The sequence below is a fragment of the Lissotriton helveticus genome, chromosome 7, assembly GCF_964261635.1.
Source record: "Lissotriton helveticus chromosome 7, aLisHel1.1, whole genome shotgun sequence".
NCBI lineage: Eukaryota > Metazoa > Chordata > Amphibia > Caudata > Salamandridae > Lissotriton > Lissotriton helveticus.
Window position 1 is genome coordinate 1,754,397,154 of NC_136068.1, and position 24,800 is coordinate 1,754,421,953.

The 24,800-nt window shown below is 41.8% G+C and overlaps 1 protein-coding gene across 1 annotated transcript in view; it reads left to right on the forward strand.

Annotated features, from left to right (window-relative positions):
• LOC144769678 (sialic acid-binding Ig-like lectin 13) overlaps positions 1-24,800 on the forward strand; it is a 285,815-nt gene that overhangs the window by 209,477 nt on the left and 51,538 nt on the right. Inside the window, exons 4-5 of the mRNA XM_078653871.1 lie at positions 14,221-14,262; positions 18,315-18,428. Of these exons, the coding sequence (XP_078509997.1) occupies positions 14,221-14,262; positions 18,315-18,428 (156 nt within the window). The remainder of the gene's footprint in view (positions 1-14,220; positions 14,263-18,314; positions 18,429-24,800) is intronic.

A 24,800-nucleotide genomic window follows, 5' to 3' on the forward strand; every position in this document is an offset into this window, starting at 1 on the left:
GTTCTTAGGAGTATGTGTGTGTTATTATTTTGCATGTGTTTTGAGCGTGCAATGAAAAAGAGAAATTGAAAAGTTTTTGAAAGCTCTCAGTTGTCATTGTTGACATTGACCCTACAAAACCTGTAACCCTAACAACCCATATTTTGTTCCTAGCCTAGCGGCCTGAAGTAACCGAAGGGCGACATACAGCGTTATGCAAAAACAACAAATGAATATTAATTTCAATAAGTACTGAGTAGCACTGTGCTTGCAGAGGTGCTGCGGCTGTAAAGGGATCAATGTCAATAGATTTTTCCGTTTCAAAATATGCCGCTAGTAACATAATAAGCAAAGAAATACCTTTCACGAAGGAAAGAGCGCAGTACCACAGGCTGTTACTAAGGGGCCCATTAGGATGTAGTGCAGATTGCCACTGCGCGCATGGCGGTGGCTATCCGTCCTACATCCTTCCCCGCCCCCCACCGATTTACCCCCGCCATATTAGTATGGCGGGGGTACCGCAGCGGACGGGAAGATCGTCTGCCACTTTTTTGCCCGGTTGACAAGTCGACCGGGCCGATAAGGGTTTAATATGGTGGCAGTGTCTCCTAGGCACCGGCGCCCATATTAGCATGAGGGGGGAAACATGCCTCCATGGAAAGGCATGCAGAGTTCTCATATGGGGGCCCGTTGCAGGCCCCCAGGGTATTGAGGGGGTGCGGGTGCACATGGGGGGTACCTATGGTACCCCCCTGCATTGTCATGGACATGGTGGCGGGCACCTCGTGGTACCTGTCACCTTTGATTTGATTTGATTTGAAAAGAATTTGTTGAGCGCGGCTAACACCATTAGGTTTCTTGGCGCTGTGCTGGGGCGTGGTGAAAATAAATAAAGAGGAAACAGAATCTAAGAATACGAAATAGTAAAAAGGAAGGTTTTAAGAAGTGATCTAAAGCCAGAATATGAGGGTGCCAGTCTAAGGGAGAGAGGAAGGGAGTTCCAAAAGGATGGGGCCAAAAGAGAAAACCTCAGGCCCCCGTGTTTTTTCCTCTTGAACCTAGGGACGGATAGCAGGGCCATTTGGGATCAACGTAAGGTACGGGACGGAGTGTAAGAGTGAAGAAGAGAGGAGATAAAAGAGGGACCTAAACCAGAGAGAGACTTATAAATGGTGCAACCTAACTTGAATTGGCAGCGGGCGGAAACCGGCAGCCAATGAAGACTCTTTAAGAGTGGACGGACGTGCTGATCTCTGGGCTGGTGAAAAATCAGGCGAGCAGCCTGATTTTGTATCAGCTGGAGTCTTCTCTGTTGGTACTCAGGAATACCGACGTATAGCGCGTTGGCATAGTCGAGTCGACTGATCACTAACGCCAGGAGTGCTAACGTGAGCGCTTCGGTGGTAAGAAGGCGAGATATTTTCCGGAGTTTCCTGAGTTGGAAGTGGCTGGCGGACACCACTGCACTGATCTGGGGAGTCATTGAAAGATCATTGCTGATAATGACACCCAGACTTTTGGCAGAGTGGACTGGAGAGGGAGGGCTTCCAAGACTGGCAGGCCAGAAGGAGGGTTGCCATGGGTTGGAAGCTCCCCCGACAAGAATTAGTTCAGTCTTGTCGGGGTTGAGCTTCAGATGATTTAAGCTCATCCAGTCACTGATGAAGCAGAGTGTATTTTGAAAAATAGAGATGGAATCCTCAGAAGAATCCATGTTAAAAATCAATTGGATATCGTCCGCGTAGTTGAACGCAATAACGTTCAACCCGCGGAGAGCACGGAGTAACGGGGCCAAATACAAATTAAAAAGAAGAGGGGATAATGAAGAGCCCTGGGAACACCACAGGACAGCTCAACCTGAGTGGCAGAGAACTGAGACAGCCTAACAGCTTGTTGTCGTCCCGTCAAAAAGGACTGAACCCAGTCAAGGGCGGTCCCTCGGATGCCGGCCTCCTCGACACGGTCGACCAGGATCCCATGGTCGACCGTGTCGAAGGCGGCCGATAAGTCCAGAAGGACCAGGGCTTGTCGGATGTTAACATCAGCCCCTCTGCGCAATTCATCCATCACGGAGAGAATGACAGCCTCCGTTGAATGCGCAGGTCTAAACCCTGCCTGCTTAGAATCCAAGACACACGAGTCCTCGATGAAGGAACTGAGTGTGTGGGTCACGTGCGATTCCAGAACTTTGCTGAGGAAGGGGAGAAGGGATATAGGGCGGTAGTTGCTCAGAATGGAGGGGTCTGCTGAAGGTTTTTTTAAAATGGCAACCACCTCGGCTTGTTTGAAAGAGCAGGGGACAGCCCCAGTGACCAAAGAGCTATTTATGAGGGCCAGGGGGGGCTCAGGACAGGAGATGAAAGCTGCTCGAAGAACCGAGGGGGGGCAACAATCACGAGGAGAGCCAGAAGAAATTTTGTGCAAAGCGAAAGAAAAGTAGCCATCAGAATGGGGGGAATGGCAGTAAGAGTGTGAGAATTGGAGTATTTAGAGGGCTCAGAGGTTAGGGAGTGAGCAGGTAAGGTTTGGGCAGCAATACTAGATTTAATTTTTGCTATTTTTTCAATAAAAAAAGCATTCAAGGAATCGCACAGGATTTGGGAGGGAAGTGGCCCTAATGTAAGTCTGGCTGGGTTAGATAGTTCTTCCACAATGGCAAATATGTCCTTCGACTTATTTGTAGAATCCATAATTTTGGTGGAAAAATAAGTGGATTTAGCAAGAGCTATAGCGATTTTATACTTTCTCAGTGAAGAGGAGAATACCTCCTTATTCTCAGGGGAGTAACCTCGACGCCAGCGTCGTTCTGCTTGTACATGACAATGCTCGGAATGGAGAATATGGAGTGGTGGTGGCATCCTAATCGTCGGGGCAGGACCGCCGCAACCCAAGCGGTCGGTCCCAGCACCGCTAGGGTTGCAGGTGGACGGAAGTCCGCCCCCCTTCCTAATGGCCCAATAGGTGTCCCTGGAACACCTGAAAGAAATTCTAGGGAGACCTAGTAACAGCCTATGGTACTGCCTCCTTTCCTTCGTGAAACAAATTTCTTTTCTAGGTGTTCCAGGGACGCCTAGTAACAGCCTGCAGTACTGCACCCTTTCCTTTGTGAAAGGAATTTATTTTCATATTATGCTACTGCTGGTAATTTGAAACGAAAAAAAAAAATCCATCTGCAATGCCAATAGCTCACATTTTGAGTAATGTCAAACTTATTGCATTGCAAATGTTTCTTTTCTGAGCAGCCTCCTGCCTGGCTTCAGCAGTAACAAGGTAATTGAGGCAGGAAGCAAAGAAAAAACCTTGAATTTTCAGAATATAAGTTAAAAGGTTAGACCAAGTAAAAGGAAACAAGCAGGGACGATAACTAGTCACAATATTGAACAATAAAATATCGACTGGACAGACTATCAAGTTTTTTATATAGAATGGAAAGAATATTCAATTACAAAAATATAGTGGTGCAGAATATCGAAATTCAGGTAAGAAATATCGATTTCACAATATTGAAGTTAGTAATATCGGCAATCATAAGATAGTTGTTAAAAATATCGAATTTTTTTATAGTGTTTTAAGTGTTAGTATATTTGTTAAAAGTATGTAATATATTTGTAAAGTAGGTTTGAATTTTTTTTAAGTAATTTAATTCCGTAGCGGGTTGTGGGTTTATAGGGGATTTGGGTGAGAAGTAATTTAATTACAGCAAATTAAATATTAATTTTTAGTAATTATTAATTATTTTTTAATACATTCAGCATTTTAGTTCTGTAGTGGGTTTTCAGTTTATAGGGGAATAAGGTGGGAAATATTTTAATTGTAACTAAGTATATATTTATTTTAATTAATTGGTAATTCGATTTTATTTATTGATAATGATATTATTTGTATTGATTTAATATTTGGAGTGGGTTGTGAGTTTATAGGGGAATAGGGTGGGAAGTAATTTAATTGTAATTAATTATTTAGTGAACATATTTTTGTATATTGATAATTGATGTATTGTTAATTAGTTTTTAATCGGTAAACATTGGTATTACTTATTCATTTTTGGTGTTGAAAATTAATTTGTTGTTAATAAATTAATAATAGGTAATTCATTTGTAATACATGATATGTATAATTAATGAATTATTAAATATTTTGTAATTAGTAATTAATTTTAATTACTTTTTTATTGGTATTAATAATTAATGTGTTTTTATTTAAATATTTAATCATTACTTTCCCTACTGTTGCACTCACTGGAGTGCGAATAGTAATTTTTACCCCTAAGCTATCCAATACTTTCCCTACTGTTGCCCTCACTGGAGTGGGAATAGTACGTGTTACCCCTACGATATCCAACACTTTCCCTACTGATGCACTCACTGGAGTCGTAATAGTAATTTTTACCCTCCCGCTATCCAACGTTTTCCCTACTGTTGTACTTACTGGAGTGGGAAAAGTAAATTTTAACCTCCTGCTATCCTACTTTAAAAATATTGAATATCTTTTAATACTATTAAGTTTTTATATATATATATATATATATATATATATATATATATATATATATATATATATATATATATATATATATATATGTGAAGGTCCGTACACAAAATGACACACGCTCTCAGTGACAGCCAAAGTAACACCAACAGCAAAGGTCCAAGGGTGTTTAATCGTCTGCTACATGTTTCGGCTTCTCACAAGCCTTGATCACGCAAACATTACATGGTGCACCGAGAATAAGTAAACAAACATAGTGCTCGAAATAGGACTGCAAATTAGTAAGGTGGCAGACATCTTGTAAGGGCTAAACCATGATAATCCAAATAAAGACCTGGGAAAGTGCTGTAATCAATACAAACGACGTAATATCCACCAATAGTACAATCATAATAAAATTATTAAAGAAATGCATGAAAATACATTGATAATAATTGGTGGCGTCCAAATCAAATGAAGCTTGCAACGTGCAGCGCAAATATCATATAAATGTTACTGAAGAAATGTCAAATATAGACGCGCTTAGGCAAGCAGGAAAGCCCTGTGAAAATAGGTCACGGACAACTGTCCGAAACGAAATTAACTAGTGCTGTCTCTGCCAATTAAAGAGACAGCACCATGGAGGTAAATGATACGGTGTACCTCAGTACAAGGTAACACAGTGAAAGCATGCGGATCATGGGCAAGTGCCCGTGTGTATAAAGAACTCGGAACAAATGGGCCGAGCAAAAATAAGCTGCTGTACAAATAAAGATACTTGCAGGGCGTAGCAGCAGTCCCAGGTGAAAGGGGAGTGGAAATCTGGTAATTGTTCATGCCCAGTGCTCACAAGGCAGTCCGTGATGTGTCCCGTTATGCCCAAGTGGGCGTGCTCTTAAAGGTATAGGCAGGAAAAGTGACTGAAGTGCCCAGGGAAAGTGCTGTGAAGGGCTAGTTTCCAAAAGTGCTCTGTAAAAAAGAGAGAAAACAAGATTAAATTCAAACGTGACACATCATGTACACATATTATTAAACAGGTTCCAGCAACACGTAAGAAGGTACAGTACAAGAACTCAACGGGCAAGACTACAGAATTATAGATAATCATCTTTCAGGTGTACAGCAAGTTCCTCATCGTGATTCAGTCCCCCCGGTGCCTTGGTACAATTCAGTAATCTGTTCCCGCCCCTGGGGTTCCTGATAACTTGTTCTAAGATGAAGAATTTCATCAATGAGGGATTGGAAAAATGATGTTCAGAGAAACAACACTAATGGGTTCGGAAGATAGGGGACGTGATGCCAAAAAATTTGGGGGTATCCCTGCATAGAGGGCCAAGTCCAACAGACATCAACCCAAACTAATACAAAGTTGTGCTCAACCTTGCATTACTTTGCATCATTGTGGCATTCCATGGGTGCTACACGGGCATTGTCACGTGCCCAGGGGTTTGGACGTAAATTCCTATCTAAAAAGAGCTGTACCTAGGGATTTGTATCAAAATCCTCTGCTTCATCGAGGCAGGCACAACAAGGAAAAATGTTTTAATTTATCCTTGTTTTTTCCCACTTTGCATATGTGCTGCTGTGTACAGCACACAAACAAAATAGGAAAATCCCTAAAACATATGTTTTGTATTGGAAGGAACCCCTTGCAGTACAACATGTATGCTTCAGACAACACATACACCCTTGCACTAAGGCTTCAGGATGTCTGCATTAGTGCATAGCTGCCTATATTGTACCAGCACAGGGAGAAAGGAGAACAGTGCCACAGCACAGAAGATATTGAGCTGTTCTGTTCTCTTCCTTTCGCACAGTTAGTGTGAATGAGGTAGCAATCAAAACCAACCAAGTCCAGAATATAAATCCAAGCGCCCTCATTTCTACCACTTTTAGGGCCATATGTAGAATGGTTTTACTTTTTTAATGCAGACCCGACTTGAAAATATTTTCCAGGATTCACAAACCAATGGAAATTGCTTTGCTTTACTCTGCAACAAGAGGAGGTTCAAAGGGTGGTACATGAGCATTCCGTTCAAGCACCCATGTTTTTTTACGCAAAGTGGCTTTATGCCATTTGAAGCAGGGTTAAAAGGAGAAATGCTTTTATTTCTCCAAACTTTTACCTACTTTGCATGTGTCCCGAACTGGCCAGCGCTGAACAAAAGTAGGAAATGTTTTAAAGTTAGTTTAAGAATAATGTTGTGCACTGAAAGGGAACCCTTCAGAACATACTAACCCTAGACTAGACTCATGCAGATACACTTGCACTATGGCGCTAAGGTCTGTGAGCGACACTAGGCAGCCTGGTTCTTTGCCAGTGCTGGGGAGAGAGCATGATAATGCCACAGATCTGTAGATATGACTCTTTCCCACTCTCTTCCTGCCACACAACGTAGCACAGCACCTTTTGGTGCTTCCCTGCATTGTGTGACAGGTTCATCAATGTGGGCCCTAGCTGTCATTCTTATATATTGTTTTCCCTATGCTTGCCAAACTGTCATTTAATGGGGCAGTTTTCATTTTGTGATCACTCAACCTGCTTTCTGAAAAATTGGATTACTGTAAAAAGAGAGAGGTAAATCATACTTCCGCCCTGCTCTGAATAAAATGCATAATTTTCTATATCTCCCATGGCCTATTGCCTTTTTTTGTTCAAAAGGCATTGATTAGCAGCAGTATTGCTCATGCCAGATTTCTGAATTCTATGTTGGAGTGAGGAAACGAGTATCCTGCCAGACCTCTGAGACAAAGACCGAGATTTAACTGGAAACATCCTTTACAACGCAACTTTTACCACGCAGTGCTATTACAACGCAGGTTTTACAACGAAACCATTACAACGCATTGCGCTGGGGGGCGCTCTAGGATAGGGAATAGATTTAATTTACTATCCAACACTTTCCCTAGTGTCCACGGGGACTGGAGTTGGAATAGTAAATTAAACTATTCACTATCCAGCACCCCTAAGCGCTATGCCTTGTAAAGGTTTGCGTTGTAATACTTGCGTTGTAAAAGCATGCGTTGTAAAAGTATGCGTTGTTATGTCATACATCCAGATTTTAACAGGAGCAGTGAACAGCTGCTTAACTACGGCCAGACCAGAGGAGGACCAGAAGTGCAGCCTTCTCCTGCTGTATTGTCAAGCTTGATTATCTTCTGACCTCACTATACCGGAGACAATTTCAGTTCCAGGCATTTCTTTGTAGAAGCGACACGCATGTTGAAACATTGTTTCATCGGCAATCACATAACTCTGTGAGGCCGGAAGCATTTGCTTCTTTTCACTTCTTTCTTTTTATATTTTCATTTTGATCCTGTAGAATGATTCGACTCTATCCTGCTGGGAGATTTACAGGACCGGATAACATGTGATGTTGAGCTGGAAATAAGGATGGAAGTGCTTGACAGTGGTTGAATCTACAATAGTAGCATGAGCATGCCTGGTAACATCTTTGATTCTCCCAAACCACCCACAACATTCAGCCCCATACAGGCACATTTTTACTTTCACACTTCCTCAATGGGTCTCTTTACATGGGGTCTATATAGGACCAGGAGCCTGGTGGTTAATAAAAGAGGCAGGTCTTATGTTTTTCCGAGAATCCAGCAGTTGCTGTCCTTGATGGCAAATCTGAGAGCATCCAAGTCAATGGTCAAAAGGTAAGCCAAACTTCTGTAATTTGACTAATTTTATTAACTTTACGTTAAGCAAATCCCATTAAATTTCGAAATATTATGTAAATGTGTCATTCTGCATACTTCATTTATACATTTTTTTCTGTTTCAAGAAGAAAATATCTTGCTGAAGATTGGTTTGTGCAGACAATGTGTCCCTCCTTGAACCAGTCTCCTTGTTGGTATCTTGAGTGACTTTTGAATGCGAGGAACGCTCTTGTGTTCACGAGGTATCCTGAAATGTATTTTGCAAAACGCATGCAAAATTTCACATAATTCCATGACATTTCTCAACAGTTTAAAAACACAAGAAATTATACAATTTTGCACAGCACTACCTACAGAAAGTGTGGTTCATATCTGAGCGTCCAGATATGTTCACAAGAAGGCCAGAAATGTGTTGACGTTTCATTCATAAGATTCAATACCAAATACCACCTTTAGCTTAACAAAAGGAAATAGCTGAGAACTCTTTCTGATTCTTTGAAGCACACCTGGGGTCCTATGATGTATATGGTACATGTTGGATTTTGCCCTTTTTGCAGGGTCATCCCAGAACTTTTTGCCTTCCTCCTGTATTTTTTCTAACTGTCATTGGTGGTTTTATGACTCTGGGCCTTTATCACTGCTGATCAGTGCTAAAGTGCATATGCTCTCCATTGTAAACTTGGTAAGATTGGTCTACACCTATTTGGCATATTAATTTTACCTTTCAGTCCCTTGTACAGTGGTATGTCGTATACCCAAGGCCAGTAAATTAAATGCTACTTGCGGGCTTTTAGCACTGCATGCATTACCCACCAAAGTACCTTTTTAAACCTGTCCCCGGCTTCTGCCACTGCAGGGCCTGCGCACACAGTTCACTGCTGCTGTGATAAGGCACATAAAGTGGTTGCGACGTCTGTGACACCCCTTTTACTAAATATCAGTCACCCCTAAGGAAGGCCTAGCTAGGCCTATGGGCAGGATGCGGTGTAGGTAAAAGGTAAGACAGGTGCCTTAACTGTGTGGAATGTCCTGGTAGTGACAAAGCCCTTATTTGGTTTCTCACTGCTGTGAGGCTGCCCTCTCTTAGGAATGCATTAGGGATTGACTGATATGTGCTTCAGTGGTAATTTCTGACATGAGAGGGGTGGCGTGATCAAGTTTGGTATGTTTGGAATAGTGGTGATAAATGCTGAGTATTGCTGTTCATGGATTTATTATTACTATTTTAGAAATGCCACTTTTAGAAGTAGGTATGTCTGCGTGCTATGTGTCTTTGGTCCTCTGCTAGAATGTATATTGACTGTCTGGCTTTTGAGTGACCGGGGTTGGGGAGGAGTCAGCGTTAGACTGAATAAGCCTTGTCTGCATTTGGAGTGGTGGGAGGAGTAGCACCTGTACCTGAATAGGGCTGTGCCTGCCTTCCAAAATGATGGCTCCGCCCCCTGCGGTATCTCTGTGGCAACAGCTCACACTTACAATGAGGAGTGTTGTGCACTGTTATGAGATTATCAAAGTGCCCCCAAAACTGGTTTGTACTGGGGTCAGAGCCCAGGGCCATTGGAGAACAAAGACATATGCACTATAAATACTGGGCCTGTGACCCCAGGTGAACTGAGCTTACTTAGGAATTGGATCTGCGGAACACTCTGCCAGGAGGAACTGCTGTGGGACTGAGCGACTACCTGCTGGGAGGCCCTCATTTCTGCCTGTGCCCAGCTCTGCCCTTGGGGTGTATTGGAGAGGAGTGCTGCCTGCTCCCTGCATCGTGGTTCCCTGGTGGGGACAGGCTAAGCACTGCGCCGGCTGTTGTCTTTTGCTTCAAAGCACATTGGGTACTTGCCGAGTGTGCAGGGCGCTTGCACTTTTTCTGATGGGAGCAGCGTATGGTTGGTCTAATCCCTGATCCACTGTGGGAAAGAGTGTGAAGAGCCTCCACTGCTGGCTAGACAAAAGTGCATGGTGAGCGCTGTGGTGGTGGAGCACGCAGTGCATGTTCGGCGCTGCCCGGTCCCTATTTCTTGAGGCCACCAGAGGCCAGGCAAAGGCTGAGCCTGGTTGTTGGCGCAGCTCTCCCGGGAAGGAGGGAGCCGACAGGTGCACAACAGTGGGTAACAGTGTCTCCCAGCCTGAGACAGCGAGGAGGGCCCTGGGTGTCACCTAATCAGTGAGCCAGGGAGAGGGGAGATGTCCCTCTGTGTCTGCCAGGCCCGGCAAATCCCGACTGAGGTCCTCAAGTGGCCTACCAATCATTCTGTCGCACAAAGGTGAGGCTGCTTACGGCACATTCACTACAGCCGTCGCGGGCCTAGGAGGGTTGCGGACAGGCTGCGACGCCTGCAGTTGGGCCCGTCTCTCAGGGCAGATGTATCGTAGTGGACCTGCCGGGAGCTTTATTGTTCTTTCTTTGGCTGTGGAGGACTTGTGGGACGGGGTGGCGAGGTCTCCCGAATCACAAGTGCCCCCTCCCCTTTATTCTAACTCCTACATAACCGGGGCATTCTTCATTTTTGGAGATTGGGTGTGCTGCACCCCATCCCCTTCCGTGTTACGCTGGGCACCTGGGCCATTTTTGTTAAGCAGGAACCGGGTGAAACCTCAACAGAGGTCCCCAAGTCCCAAAGGAGAAAGGATCTCCACAAGATGACTGCATTTCATGGAGTAGGCAGGCATGTAGTGCAAGGAGCCTACGAGGGGGTGCAATTCTTATGAATGTCCTGGCATAAGATAAGTGTGCAGACTAGATGTTCACATGTCTTATGCCCTGATGTGCTACAGGAAGTCTGGGGGCTAATGTGTAAGTAATGTGTACCTGGTGTACTGTTAGCATGATGTTTTTATGAAATGTACACTAGTGTAAGTGTTTACTTTGTTGCTGATGCTTATACATAAGGTGTTGTGCTAAGGGCAATCCAACCAATAGTTATTGGTTATCCCCAATGGCAATGTTTATGACAGTGGCCTGATTGGCCAGGTGATTTATGTAAATCCCATTAAAGTCTTGACAAGTACCTGGTGGCACAGTGTATATATGTGAATGTGTTCGAATGTGTTTTTATGGATAATACAAATGCTATTTTTAAATAACCTGGTGTGGAGTTTCTTTTGTGGTGTGCCTAGTGTGTTGCTGTTGTGTGAGTGTGTTGCCCAAACACTTTACACATTGCCTCAGGGATAAGCCTGACTGCTCTGCCAAGCTACCAAGGGGGTGAGCAAGGTTTTTTTTCAGTGAGTAACTCCTTCGCCCGGACTAGAGTGATGGTTTCTAGCTGGCTTAGGCGCATGCATAGCCCACCAGAAACCCCATTTCAAACAGCGCAATTTCCCTGTTTGTGTCTGGAGCACCTTAAAACAGGAGTGCCAGGCAAAAACAGGGAGAGTGCGCCCTGTTACATTGAATGTTCTGCCCCAAGGGGAGCCACTAACTTGTGTTGCCATGGGGGCAGCGCATTCAGGTGAAAAACAGAGCACACATGCAAATGATGGAATACCCTCTGATGATAGCCCTGGCGCTTTATGCGTGCCAGTGCTATTGGTATTGCAGAAGGGGATGCACAAGCGTTTGCGTCCCTTTCTGTAATACCAAATTGCCCCAGAGCATTTCCACAATACGGCTCCTGGTAGATTGTGAGATTACCAATTACATATGTAGCAGTTACTTACATCCAAGATGCCTTCTTCAGCTCAGTTTTCTACCACTGTGACTTCCAGTTGAACATAATATATACAAATTCCCCCAATCATATGGGGAAATGCTGGATGCGGCTTTGTCCATCCCCTACAATTTGAATCTTTTATATTATATTTCCTGTAATGTTATAAGTTTTCTGTTATTTGTCACTGGTGAATTTCAAACAGTGGTTGAAGAGTTAGTGTGTGTTGCCATTAGGAATGAAGTTGCTGTTGGGTGCATGAGCGATTATACTATTGTTTCCTGATTAAATTCAACAGGCGAAATTCTGCACGATGAAGGCATGACTGAATAACCACCTAAAAAAGGGAGGTGGCTCACTGAGAGCTAAAGGATCACCACCAAACAGGCTATCACTGGTGAATTGCAAACAGAGTCTAAAGAGCTAGTTTGTGTTGCCACCTGAAATGCAGTCTTCATGCGGCCATTGTTTTATGAACATCAGTGTTCACAATCACTTGCGGGTGAGAAAGGTATACATTGCATGCACCTCGGATGCTCACTGTTTCACATAGTTTTCTTAGAGCTGCATCCTTTTTTGTTGGATATTTCCCGTACACATGTTCATGTTTGTTGAGAAAGTATTAAATAATGTCTTACATAAAGCTGCAACCCCGGTTGGTGGGACATTCCCATCTTTATTGCCGCTGGGATAGTTATGTTCTCCTGTTCCTTGGCAGTGCTCCTGTGACACCTCTTCCTTTGAACATGACTGCTTCAAGTTACCTGGAGAGTCAACGACTGCCACGCACAATGTTACCTTTAATACTTCTAGGCGCCCCTTTGTCTTCAAGGAATTCGAAAACGTGACTTTTCTTGCATCACCAACCTTAGCACAGAATGTGAGCTTAAAGCACAGCTACTGCTTCAACAACCTGTTAACTGACAAGGAACTAACAGAATATTAAGACAATGTCTGTACCAGACGGGAGGGCTCCATACTGGAGATTGTTGCCCAGTGGTGCACCCAACACTGAGGCATGTCTGTAGCGGTGCTTCATCTGCAGACCAGCATTGAGGAGCAGGGAAGAGGAGCAGATACATCACCTCGAGATATTTATTATGCTTAGTTTGTGTATTTTTTGGCATTCAGTGGTAAGTCTACCAGAAGTACCACTGAATGCCAAACAATACTCAACTCTTCTCGTCAATGGTTGGGGACTGTTCCAGGAAGGGCACTTGCAGAACAAAAACATGCATGGCTGGGGCCTCTGAATGACTGGGAAAGAGCAAACCCATTAAATTTCACCGGCCCTCCTGCAGTGCACAACAAAGTGTCGGACCTTTGTACTGCTTTCAAGATTTAGATATTATCAGAGGAAGTTCTTGAGTAGAACCTTGCATATGTATGTACCTGTTATTTCTATAGTGTGAATCTGGCCTAAACGCGTCAGTGCACTTTAGAGGGTCACATGCGCGATACGGTCATGTAGTGACTGGAGGAATGGCTGCATTGTTTGAACAGAAGTGGACTGTTACTGCATCATTAAAGAGGTGTGATACAGCCCTATCCTAAGTTGTAGTGTGGCTGGGGAGGTACCGGATGATAAGGGAATTTTGATCCGAATCCATATAAAAAATCTACTACTTTGTTTTTAATTTTTTACACTTCGTTTTCCCCACTATGCTGTCTTGGCTACATGTGCACCGACAGACGCCAGAGGTAGCGATGTAGTCAACCGAACAGGCAGGGATGTGAGCGACGTAGATATTTATGTCTGGGCTTGAAGATAGTGTGGGCTGGGAGAGCCACTGAAATGTCCTGAGAGGTTTGTTCTGTTTCTTCAGGCCCCTGATGAGGAACGCTGCAGTGTGTAGGATGCTCTTAGGGGACACATGGGAGGCAGTGGAGCTGGGCTTTGATGTCACACAGATGCAAGAGCGCAAGGGATTGAGGTCCCAAAGTCACTTCATGAGAGATGCTACCACATTAATTCTGTCACTTCAAAGGCTTGACCTTTGAAATCTAATATTTTGCTGTTAAAATTTCAAAGTATAACCCCTTGATTAGGTCAAAACCAGGAACATTAAATCTGATTTCAGAACTTTCCCAACGATTTTGAATGATAATTTGAAACAGGAGTATCTATGAATAGTTTTAGTTTACGGTAAACCCTTTGGTGAAAAAGAATGTACAATCCTATATGCAATTCACAAGACTACCTAGTGAATCAAAGTATTTTCGAAAGAATGAACAAAAACTAGATTAAACCTGGACTTTCTTATTCCTGACATTGGTGACAACTCTGAGGAGGGACACATAAAACACCAATACTTATTGGTAAATCTCACTGATGTGAAAAGTACTTTTATGGCATAGCTGAACAGTATAACTTGAAGATCAATAGCACAAATGGCCTACTGTGTTTTTCCAATTTTACCAGCAATCACTTGAAAATGCTATTTATGCTCTATTACAGACCCGTCCGATGCACCAGAAATCTTCATAAACAAAACACAAGGTAAGGTATTGACATGCTTCCTGTGATTATGATTACATACTATATAAAATCTATTTTTAAGTATTGGTGCTATTTGTGACACTATGTTTTATACCCAGTAGATCTTTATTAGGTCCTCTTACAAAAAGCAGTAAGCATATATATGCTATACGTCACATTTGAATCTATCCTTGCTTAATACAAAAAACTGTACATCTGAATATACCGTTACTGCATGCACTCAAGCCTATAGAGAGTAATATATAATCTAAACTTTAACTTAAATTTACACCATATCACAACAGCTTGAGTTCTAATATCACCACATTGCAGTCCCATGTCATGTCCAGAAATTGTGGCAGGTGACACCCCTTCCTCCTTACGATTTCTACGTGCTTCGATGCCATTCAATTCTCATGCCTCCTCTCTTATCTCCCCTGTACTTTGGTCACCTCAAAAACCACGCCCCCATAATGTACGTTGAGGAGGCCATACATCAGAGTTTGCCTCACTTTTGTGACACACTCCAGCAATGCGTCACTTTTGCGCTTACAGATACGTCAGAAATACTGACGTATCTGTAACTCCTTGTGACATGATGCATCATACATTAAATATGACGCATCATTGGGGTCGCAAGGAGGGCGCAATGAAATGTGATGCATTGCTGTTTTCTCGCAGCGATGCGTCACTTTTCATAAATGAGGCCCAAAGTGTTTAAGGACTGCCTCGATCTTGGAAAGCCCAACACGGAAAGCCTGTCAGAAATTGAAATCATAATCCTTACGGAGGAAACGCCATCTATAAGGATTACGAGCAGGCGTCTACTGTGTTACTCTTGGCAGGCCTGCAGACATGGTTGCCGTGCCACTACAGAGGGTGGCACAATATGCGCTGCAGCCCAATGGTTACTTTTAACTTACAGTCTCTGGGTGCTCTTGAGGTACTATATACAAGGGATATATAGGTAAGTTAAAGATGCTAACTAGAGAGGTGTTATTCACTTTCATGATCTTGAAATGAAGGGCACAGGCACTTTTCTTTTGGTTATCAGGGATTAAAGTGCAGAAAGTTATACAGCCAGCAAAAACAGACAAGGCAAATATCTGGGGGTACACCACACAAACGATTGTCATTACAGCACACACAGTACTGGATATAAATGTTTATGCAAAAAAAACTTTCAGCTCTCTTTGACCATGGATTATTTGCGCCTGCACCTATCATTTGATAGCTGTACGTTCCTCACATCTAATGCTCTTATTCTGTCACAATTATCTCAATATGTCCTACACTCACTTGTGGATAACCATCGATCCTCTCCTCCACCTATGCCAATTTCCACCTTTCTCATTCTAGCCAGCTTTTCTCTCATCTGCACTTCTTGAAACCTTTCAACTCTTTTACATGCCATCTCCATTTCATTCTCACCTGTACTTAGAGCAAAAAACATATAAGACTCTTTCTTTACTTTTTCACTTGCCTTTTACTTATTTTCTCACCATTGTCACTCAGTGTTACCATCAACTCCATTTCTGCCTCTCTAATCTTTTCACCTTTATTTTTGTTGCCTGTTTATCACCAGCTTTTTAATTATTGTACCCCACATCTATTTTTTCTCACCTCTTCCTTTCTTATTATTTCAGGTTGTTCTTCCACTTTCCATCTTCATCTATTCAGCTGACACCCCAATAAGCCATATTCTCTCTTCTATATATTGTTGCTGGCTCCTCCCTTGACAATACTTCAATGTTGCAGCTTCTTGTAAAACCTTCATATCTCTTGTGACCCCATTACAGAAACTTTGAGAAAAACTTACTAGCCTTATTTACTGCTGTGTGAAAAGAGGAGGAGGAACCAACTTTTAGTCCAATGCATGTTCATTTTAGTTTTTGTGCATCAGTGACATAGAAAAAATAGAAAGACACTCAAGACAACCCAAAGCAGCAAATGTAAGAAAGCCTTATACACTCCAAGCATTCCCTGATAATTGATGGTACATGGAACATGAAATATTGTTTGGCTGTAATGTATGTAGACTTGCTTGCAAACGTAGCTCAAACTGTGTGTGTGTGTGGGATTCAATGCACATTCTCACCAAAAAGAAAAACCAAACTATTTTGGAACGTTGCATAAAACACCCCTCCAAAACCATGTAGGTTACCAAACATAATATTCCTGAACCCCACACCCTATGTGCTCTGTTGTGCTGTTGGCCCACGGTTCCATTGCACTCAAATTAGGCCACACTGAATGTTAATTTACAAAGCAATTTGGAACAGTATCAAAATTCTTCTTTTCCATATGGTAACTTTGGCACTCCTCCACAAATTATATACCCCACATCAAACTTCTTTACCCCCTTTTTGGTGAATATTATGAAATAATGTGTTTATTCACAGGCAGTTGACTGCACCGTTCCTGTGAATTACCGAGATGTATTACTTAAACCAACGCTAATAACAATTAGCATTGGTTTGTTAAACCCCAAATAGGTTTAGTATCGGGTTAGTATTACAAAAGTAATGCTAACCAAATGCTAAACCTTTTTGAGTCTGGGCCTATGTATTGTCATGAGTGTATTAAACATTTATGCAGCATGTTTTAAAACCATAGTCATTATTGTTTGCAGCTAGCCAAATTCTTCAAGACAGCAGCACAACATATCTTTGCACCTTATCCCGAAACTCCTGAAATATATTATATTTTCTTATCCTTAAATGATTTTGATGTTTATCATCTGTAAACAGCTTAGCTTAATTCATGCGCTTGCCTTTCTACAAACCATTGTACATTTGTATTTGCACTTGCATTCATAAGCTTAGTACATGCTGCATTCCCATCACAAGATGCCCACCACTCTTCCATTACCTGGAATCCTTTTTTTTCTCATGGCTGTCTAAATAAAGACTTCACCCTAATTATTTGGTCATTCAGTCAAATTGTAAACCTTAACGATATACTGTTTTCCCAGCCACTAGGTAAATAACAAAAATTATGTACTATTTGGCCGGCAGTTGAGTAAATAGCCATTTCTTTATACATATGGCACAGCTCAGCTTCGTACAAATCAGCACATTAACTTTCCTTGCTGTGCTGTGTTTCATGAAAAGGTAGTAAATATGGGGGTGTAGGAGAAGAACTTTACCCAACAAGAACATAAATTGTGCTTTTGTAGAGGATGGTCTACTTCCCTGTATGGAATTGTATGCTTTATAGAACTTCGCACAGGATGAATAGTCACATATAATAGAATTATATTATACATAGAAAGCTACACCAACTTCATTGTGTGGTGTATTATACATATTGTTTATGAACGGCAAAAAAATTTAAAGGTACCTTGAGCTGAGAACTAACCTATATGCTTTTTGGTGAATAGGGCCCATTGTTCCCACTTCTTTTATGAGTCAGCAAAGGAAAACTGGATTGGTGTTGCTAGTGTTTGGTTCAACCTGAGTGGTTGCAAAACTGTGTACTAGGGAAGTTGGAATGGTCAATTTGAATATCAGGGCTTGACTCATTGGATGTTTCCCAATATGAAATTCATAATGTTTTATGAGCATCATTTCACATTTAGTAAAGTTTCCCGTAATTCAGCCTTACTACAGCATCCTAAGAAAATAAATAAACTGCTGCATTTCAATTGTTCTCCATAGTGTCGTGCAAGACTAAGATAGCTATCTGCATGTTAATAAATATGATCTTCTAGTTATTAATAAACAGTCAACTACAAGATAGACTGAGGACATCATTTCAGTTTAAGGATCATTGACCAAAATTATTCTGCACTGCTCAGGAGGTAATACCTATCCACTGTCAAGTATGTTCTGCAGGGTATTTTTGGGATTGGCGTTGCCTTATAGTAAAATTCTTCAACTATATTTAGACATCATTGGTGGTTCTTCTCTGTCTAATTTTAACTCCAGGTTTTGAGGTCTGTTATTCATTAGTATGGTCACACTTGCACTTCTATCTTTGCTTGGACTAACAAATCATTGGCATTCTTCCTGGGATGTTGGTTCTGCCCTATAGTAGTATGCAAATAACTATTCATACTTCCTCTTTTTCAGGAGTATCTACAGCAGCAATCACAGGAATACTGGTTGCCAGCATTCTGGTTTTGGCGCTACTGGTTGGGGTGCCTCTTTGTGTGAACAGAAAAATCAGGAAGAGGAGCAACACAGGTAAGAGGAGGAAAGTAGGAAAAGTACTGGGGCATTCTCCATAGCAGGTGTCCAGACTCTTAGCATTATAGTGTTAAGACCACACTGTGTATGTGAGCTGTGACGCAACTCCCCCAAGGTGTAAACAGTCCGATGCATATTGGTAAACTGCTAGTTGTAAGACAGCTCTGTCTGACCCTTAAAGCATTTGGGGCAAGACATTTTTGAAAATGCATATGGAATTTGTTCTATTGCTAGCCAAACAACATACTGGTTAGGAAAATAGTGTGATAAAACTGTAAATATGCATGAAGAAAAAAACATAATCCCATAACTGTCCTCCACATAGAAGGGCATTGAAAAAGTCTCATGTCAAGATGTTTCCATGTAGCTGACAAAGACCAGGCAAATTTTGCACCCAATCTTTGAGAGACGATAGCATAACAAAAGTTGGAGGTTGTTTTCTCTAATTGTGTTCACCTCAAAAAACTATATGTGGGCAGGCAAGCGTACCCTGACCAAATCACAAGCGTGCCCTGACCAAATCACATTTCTAAAGGTGACTCAGATCCTCCCCGGGCCAAAAAAAAAACAAATTTCATGCTGCAGGTACCACAGTAGTACGGCTGGGTGCAGTCCAGCCCTCCCATGAGGTACTATGAAACATCCATGGAAACCACAATGCAAGCAGCACCCCATGGTTCCTCAGCACTGACAAAGCTTCTGAATGTGAAGCTTGCATTGTACTGCAGTACCATCTGGGTGAAGCTAATGGAGTTCAGTGGTAATGCTAAAAAAATTGCGGTTATTGGCCCGTTCTCACCCCCACCATACACAGGTAAAACAGTGTGGGACAGGTGTTTGGGCATCTTCAGGGTGTTGCACGTATGGCCTTATCATGGGCAAACCCACTAAGCGTGGGTGGTCGGAGAATATGATTTAAAAAAACTGGGAAATTCAGCACAAATAAAAAAGGTATAGGTGGCATTATAGCTAGGATTGGTAATACATTCTTTACTTTAAAACAATTCTAGACATTCACTGAAAAAAACCAAAGTTAAATGGTGGTATAGTTAGATATTAAAATAATACAAATCAAACTATAACTTGTTGCCCTGCCATGCACTCTGTATGACCACACTCACATTTAAAACCAAATTAAAAAATAGAGTGACCTTACCGAGAGGGCTTTTTTCCTTTCGGTCTCTTCAGTTCAATGTGAGCAGCACCTTCCCAGAGCACTGAAAGAGCTAATTGGCTTGCCACAACATGAAGAAAATTGTTGCAGCCACCATTAAATTACTTGGGGTTTTGGTCCCTGTCTTCTGAACTTGTTTCAAAATAACTTGTCGGAAGGCCTGGTATGGACAACCTGATGCCCGAGGGGGAGATGCAAAGGGACCCACATTGGTGCAAGAAGGAAAAAGAAAATAATTGGACCGTGGCTCCTGCGGTAGGCCCTTGCAAATCTGCACATTTTTCAATATCTGGGTGCCTCAGATGATGCTTGAGATGCGGTACTACAGTGTTGCAAAAAGAAAAATTGTTATAGTTAGCTATTAAACATTATTTTTAAATACTGAAATTTGCAAGTTATAGTTTATCGACCTAACTAAAACTCACTCCTCCACCATCACCTTCTTATGACCTCACACATTACATCACTTAGATCATTGTTGACATTATAAAATCATTGTGGCATCATCTGGTTGGATTTGTGGCCTTGAAGTAATTCAACACACTACAGCTGTGAACAATTTACTATTCACCATAATGGTATTACTGACTTAAAGACTTCCCATGACTTACAGTTTTATGTTGGGTGGTAGATAAGTATACATTTACCACTGTAAAGGCATTTTCTTTCAGGCTCAATGACCAACACTCTTAGTTTAGTAAAACACTCTACACATGGTGCTGAGCTGGGCAAAGTGATCTATGATATATAGCCTTACAGCCATTATTACAACACCAGTGAGAGATAAACCACCTCTAAGTGGACATCCTACACTCTAGATTATTCAACAATCTCCTATGCTTTGAAGTCTTGATTGAGGTTCGGCAGATGAACATCCCTGCTTTATAAACATCCTTGCTACATCAAATGTGTGTACTGCACCGTGTTACAACTATTTAATGTGGCCATGTGCCCAGATATACACTGGCGGATAATATATTGTCAGTAGAAGGTTTGGCCTTTCTCATACTTTTTTGGGGAAATGTTTTGGGTTTTAAGTCTCAACTTACTTACAAACACACATCTACACCCCACATTCAGTGTGGTCAGCCTTAATCTTGCTTAACAGGGTGTAATGCTTGCACCCCAAACTTAGTGATTTGTAAACGGTGCACCACTTTACTTTCAACATGCACAATAATGCTTGTTTCTTGGGTACAAGCCATTTCCATCCTATGAGTCTGTTTGTGAATTCTCAGTAACGCTATGCTGATATGTCTATTATGTTTTCAGTGATGTATTCAATGTTGTCATTTGAGAAGTCATCAGTGACCAATAATGACATTTGTCATAAAATTAGTGATGTAATTTGTGAGGTCGTAAGCAGTGCATGATGAGTTACAGTTAGTTCAGTAAACTATACAAGATGAATTTGAGTGTTTCTTTGTTTTTTACCAATAATTCACCTTAGCCTTTGTGTTTTTTTTGGTGGAGTTCCCAGTTTTTATTTCCATTTAATGTCACTTTAACCATTGTTTTTTCAGCGGCTTTACTGTTTTTTATAATCATATTCTCCATGTTGCACATGCTTCTCTTTGTTTATGAAGGGAGACCCACTACATATTGATGAGTCCATACACTTTAGTAAAGTGTAAGAATATTCTTTATTTCCACTCAATAATCCAGTATGTGACCGGCATTCAAGAGAACATATCCAACTGTACTCTCAATAATAAAAACGCAAAATAAAAACTCTAATCATTATCATAACACCAGACCTATCCAAATCTAAAGTGAAGCACTAACGTCAAATATTGGGCTACACCCCATGTGCTACAAAATGGTGAAATGTGGTGGTTGATGATTTTTTTTGTTGCCTTATCCTTCCCTCAACACACCTGCCCTAGTTTGATCTTGTTAACATATTTTCATCACTGCACTGCCCACATGAAGAATGGGCAATTGTCCAATATTTCACCATTTTCCATCTTCCAACTTCACCACAGCCTTCTTTGGTCTTGAAAACGTTGAATTCCCTTTTTCTACTATACAGGAAAATTTTAGACCCGCCCAGTCACTGAACTTTACTGTCAAAGACTTCCCAATCGAGTTTGCATATTATAGCTTTGTCAACCTTTTTCTGTCTGCATCCTCCTAATTATCTCAATTTTGACACCTTCCAGTCGAACTTCTCACTAACTTGGATGTGGGAATATGCCCACTCATCAAAGTATCAAAGATGCCAAAATAGTTTCTCCATTGGGAGAGGCACTTACAGCTGGTGGGAAGACCATGAGCCTTTCCAGCATGGGTTATCCAACACCCACTAAGCATGGGCTTTGCCAAGGTGTGGTCAACTACTTGGAGCATCCAACCCTGCTACGCCCAGTGGTGCAGCACAGGGATTGGTCAAAGAGGCCTGCTTCCAGGCTCTATGCCCAAACCCCACTGCAAAACAGAGGATGGTCGCATAGTTGGGTAATGCTCCCAACCCACCTGGGAGCTACCAACACTGACTGTGCACTGAATTCTGCTGTGTGCAGCAGTTGTTGCATGCTGGGCATGGCCAAAAGCAAGTTTCTGTGCCCTACCCCCGCATGATGTCCAAACTCCACTGCACGTGGTCTTCTGCACAGGAGGAGTTGGATGCAGGGCCTGGACCAGCACATTTCCTATGGTGTAATGCCCACCCTGTGGCCTTGTTGCTACTAGATGCAGAACCCCATCTGTGCATGCTCTTTGGATGTTCCCAGGACTGGTTGAGTATAGGGACCATACAGCATTTAAACCCTCTGCCCAAAGCCAAGAAGGGGCTAACCACTGAGAGCAGCCACTACAGGGAACTGCAATCCCTCACTGTGCACAGCCTTCAGCCATGCACATTGGGGATTTACCACAGGATGCCCAATCCCCTCTGAACATGGCCTTCTATGTAATAAGGGTTGGAAGCTGGGCCTGACATATGGCCAGGTACTGCTTCTAAGGATCAGTGACATTATATTGAGAAAATAAATATTGTGATACATAAATATCGGGTCATACATTTAATTTGCATATACATATGAAGGTAAGTACAAAAATATCAGAAAAAGTATTGTTTCACACTAATATTTTAAAAAAAAGACAAACTATGTTAAATATATATATATATAACTAATTACCCTCAAGGAATATCTGGATGTACAATGAGTCCCAAGAGGACTGAGGATAATGTTGATGCCGAGTCATCAAGACAGCTCCAATGAATTATTACAGAAATGGGGAGAGTTTATTTTACAATCACCATTGGGATTAATTGCAATTCTGGTGAAACACATTGAAATAGGGATGTGTAAAATAAAGGAACAGCTACAAGAAGCGGAAAAAGAAATTGCCACAATGAAACTAACTGGGGAAATGACGAAATTCAAAGAAGAACTAGAAATTCAAATAGAGAAACATGAAGATACGGTGAGGGAATGTAAACATCAGAAATTTATCAGAGATGCCACAGATTACGCACAAGGGCGTATCTTCACGTTCTCAAAAAAATTTGATTCAATGAATCAACAAACAAGTGTAACGAGTTCTATGAGCATGTCGAGCAGTGCATCTTCGTTGGTGTCTACAGATAACAGTGAAGGAGAACCTGGAACATCATCTGGCTTGGGAAATTCCCCTTTTTTAGGGGACATGCGTCTGGTCCTGCAACAGAGACACTGGGAGCAGAACCAAACCTCCCGCACACAGCAACGGGGGAGAGGGAGAGGGCGCAGATGGACCCCAAAAAAACTAAAAGGAGAGGAAAAAGGTGCAAACAGCAGCGAAAATGTAAAAATAGGAACAGAAACTCGCAGCATGCGCCAGTGGAAGAACCAATGAAAGACGAACTCCAGGTGGTAGATCTATCCAAGCGAGCAATCTCAGAGACAGAAAAGACATTGTTGAAAAAGGGAATCAATTTCTGTCCAACGAGAAAAATGGATTTGGCTCAAGTACGGATAGACCTTTACTTATATATCAGGAAAATTAAACTGGCAAAGTACTTTGCAGAAAAAGAAAAAAATGAAAAAAGAAAAGACGCACAAATGATGGACAAGGAAACATCTCTAACAGTAAAAGACACAGATGCCTTTATGGACTTGGTGAATCTGAATGTGGAAGGCTGTCAAGAGATCCCCCTGGAAGTGGCATGCAAACAGGAAGGGGCAGGTCTGAGTGGTAAAAAATCCAAATAAAAATTTTACCCACAATTAATACCAGGCAACAAAATTGACCTGTTCCAAGTAGCGGTAACCCAAGATCTGTACAAAATAAAAATAGTAAAATACAGGGACAATCTGACAAAAAGCGAAAGAGAGGCACTTTTGGAATTATCCTTAAATTATCAAATTGAGATCAAAATGGCGGACAAGGGAGGGAATATAGTGATATTAGAAAAGACAGCATACATCAAGGAAGCCCATCGACAACTGAGAAATACGGCACATTATGACAAGCTAAAAAGAAATCCTACCATGGACATTAAAGAAATGGTGGATGCCAAACTTGCAGAATGGACAAACAAGGGCTTAATTGATGGAGAAGAAAGGAAATATCTCACGGTAGCCCATCCAGTGACAGCCACCATATATTTCCTCCCAAAGCTGCATAATGATCAGCGGATGCCCCCAGGACGACCAATTTTATCCGCGAAGGGCTCTTTGCTTGAACCAATTGCTAATTATATAGATCATTTTTTGAATCCTTTGGTAATGTGCTTAGACTCATACATACAGGATACAAGTGACTTATTAAGGAGATTACAGAACACTCCCTGGCAGGAGTCATATCAACTGGTAACAATGGATGTCATATCCCTTTATACCAACATTGGGATTGACATAGGGCTTAAGTCATGTAACTTTTTCCTACAAGAGAGGAAAATGCAATTTGGAAACCATAATCAAATGCTACTGGAAATGATTACAATATGCTTGACCAGAAATATTTTTGTATTCGGGGAAGAAGTCTATTGTCAAAGTAACGGAACTGCAATGGGATTTTCCTTCAGTCCCAGCTCCGCCTGTTTAGCGATGGGATGGTGGGAGAAGTAAGTGGCATGGAGTAACAGCAATGAAGAAGCATTTAATAAAGTCATCAGTTGGACAAGATATATTGATGACTTGTTAATCATTTGGGATGGTAGTAAAGATGAATTTCTAGAATACTTCGAAATCATGAACAACAGTGTACCA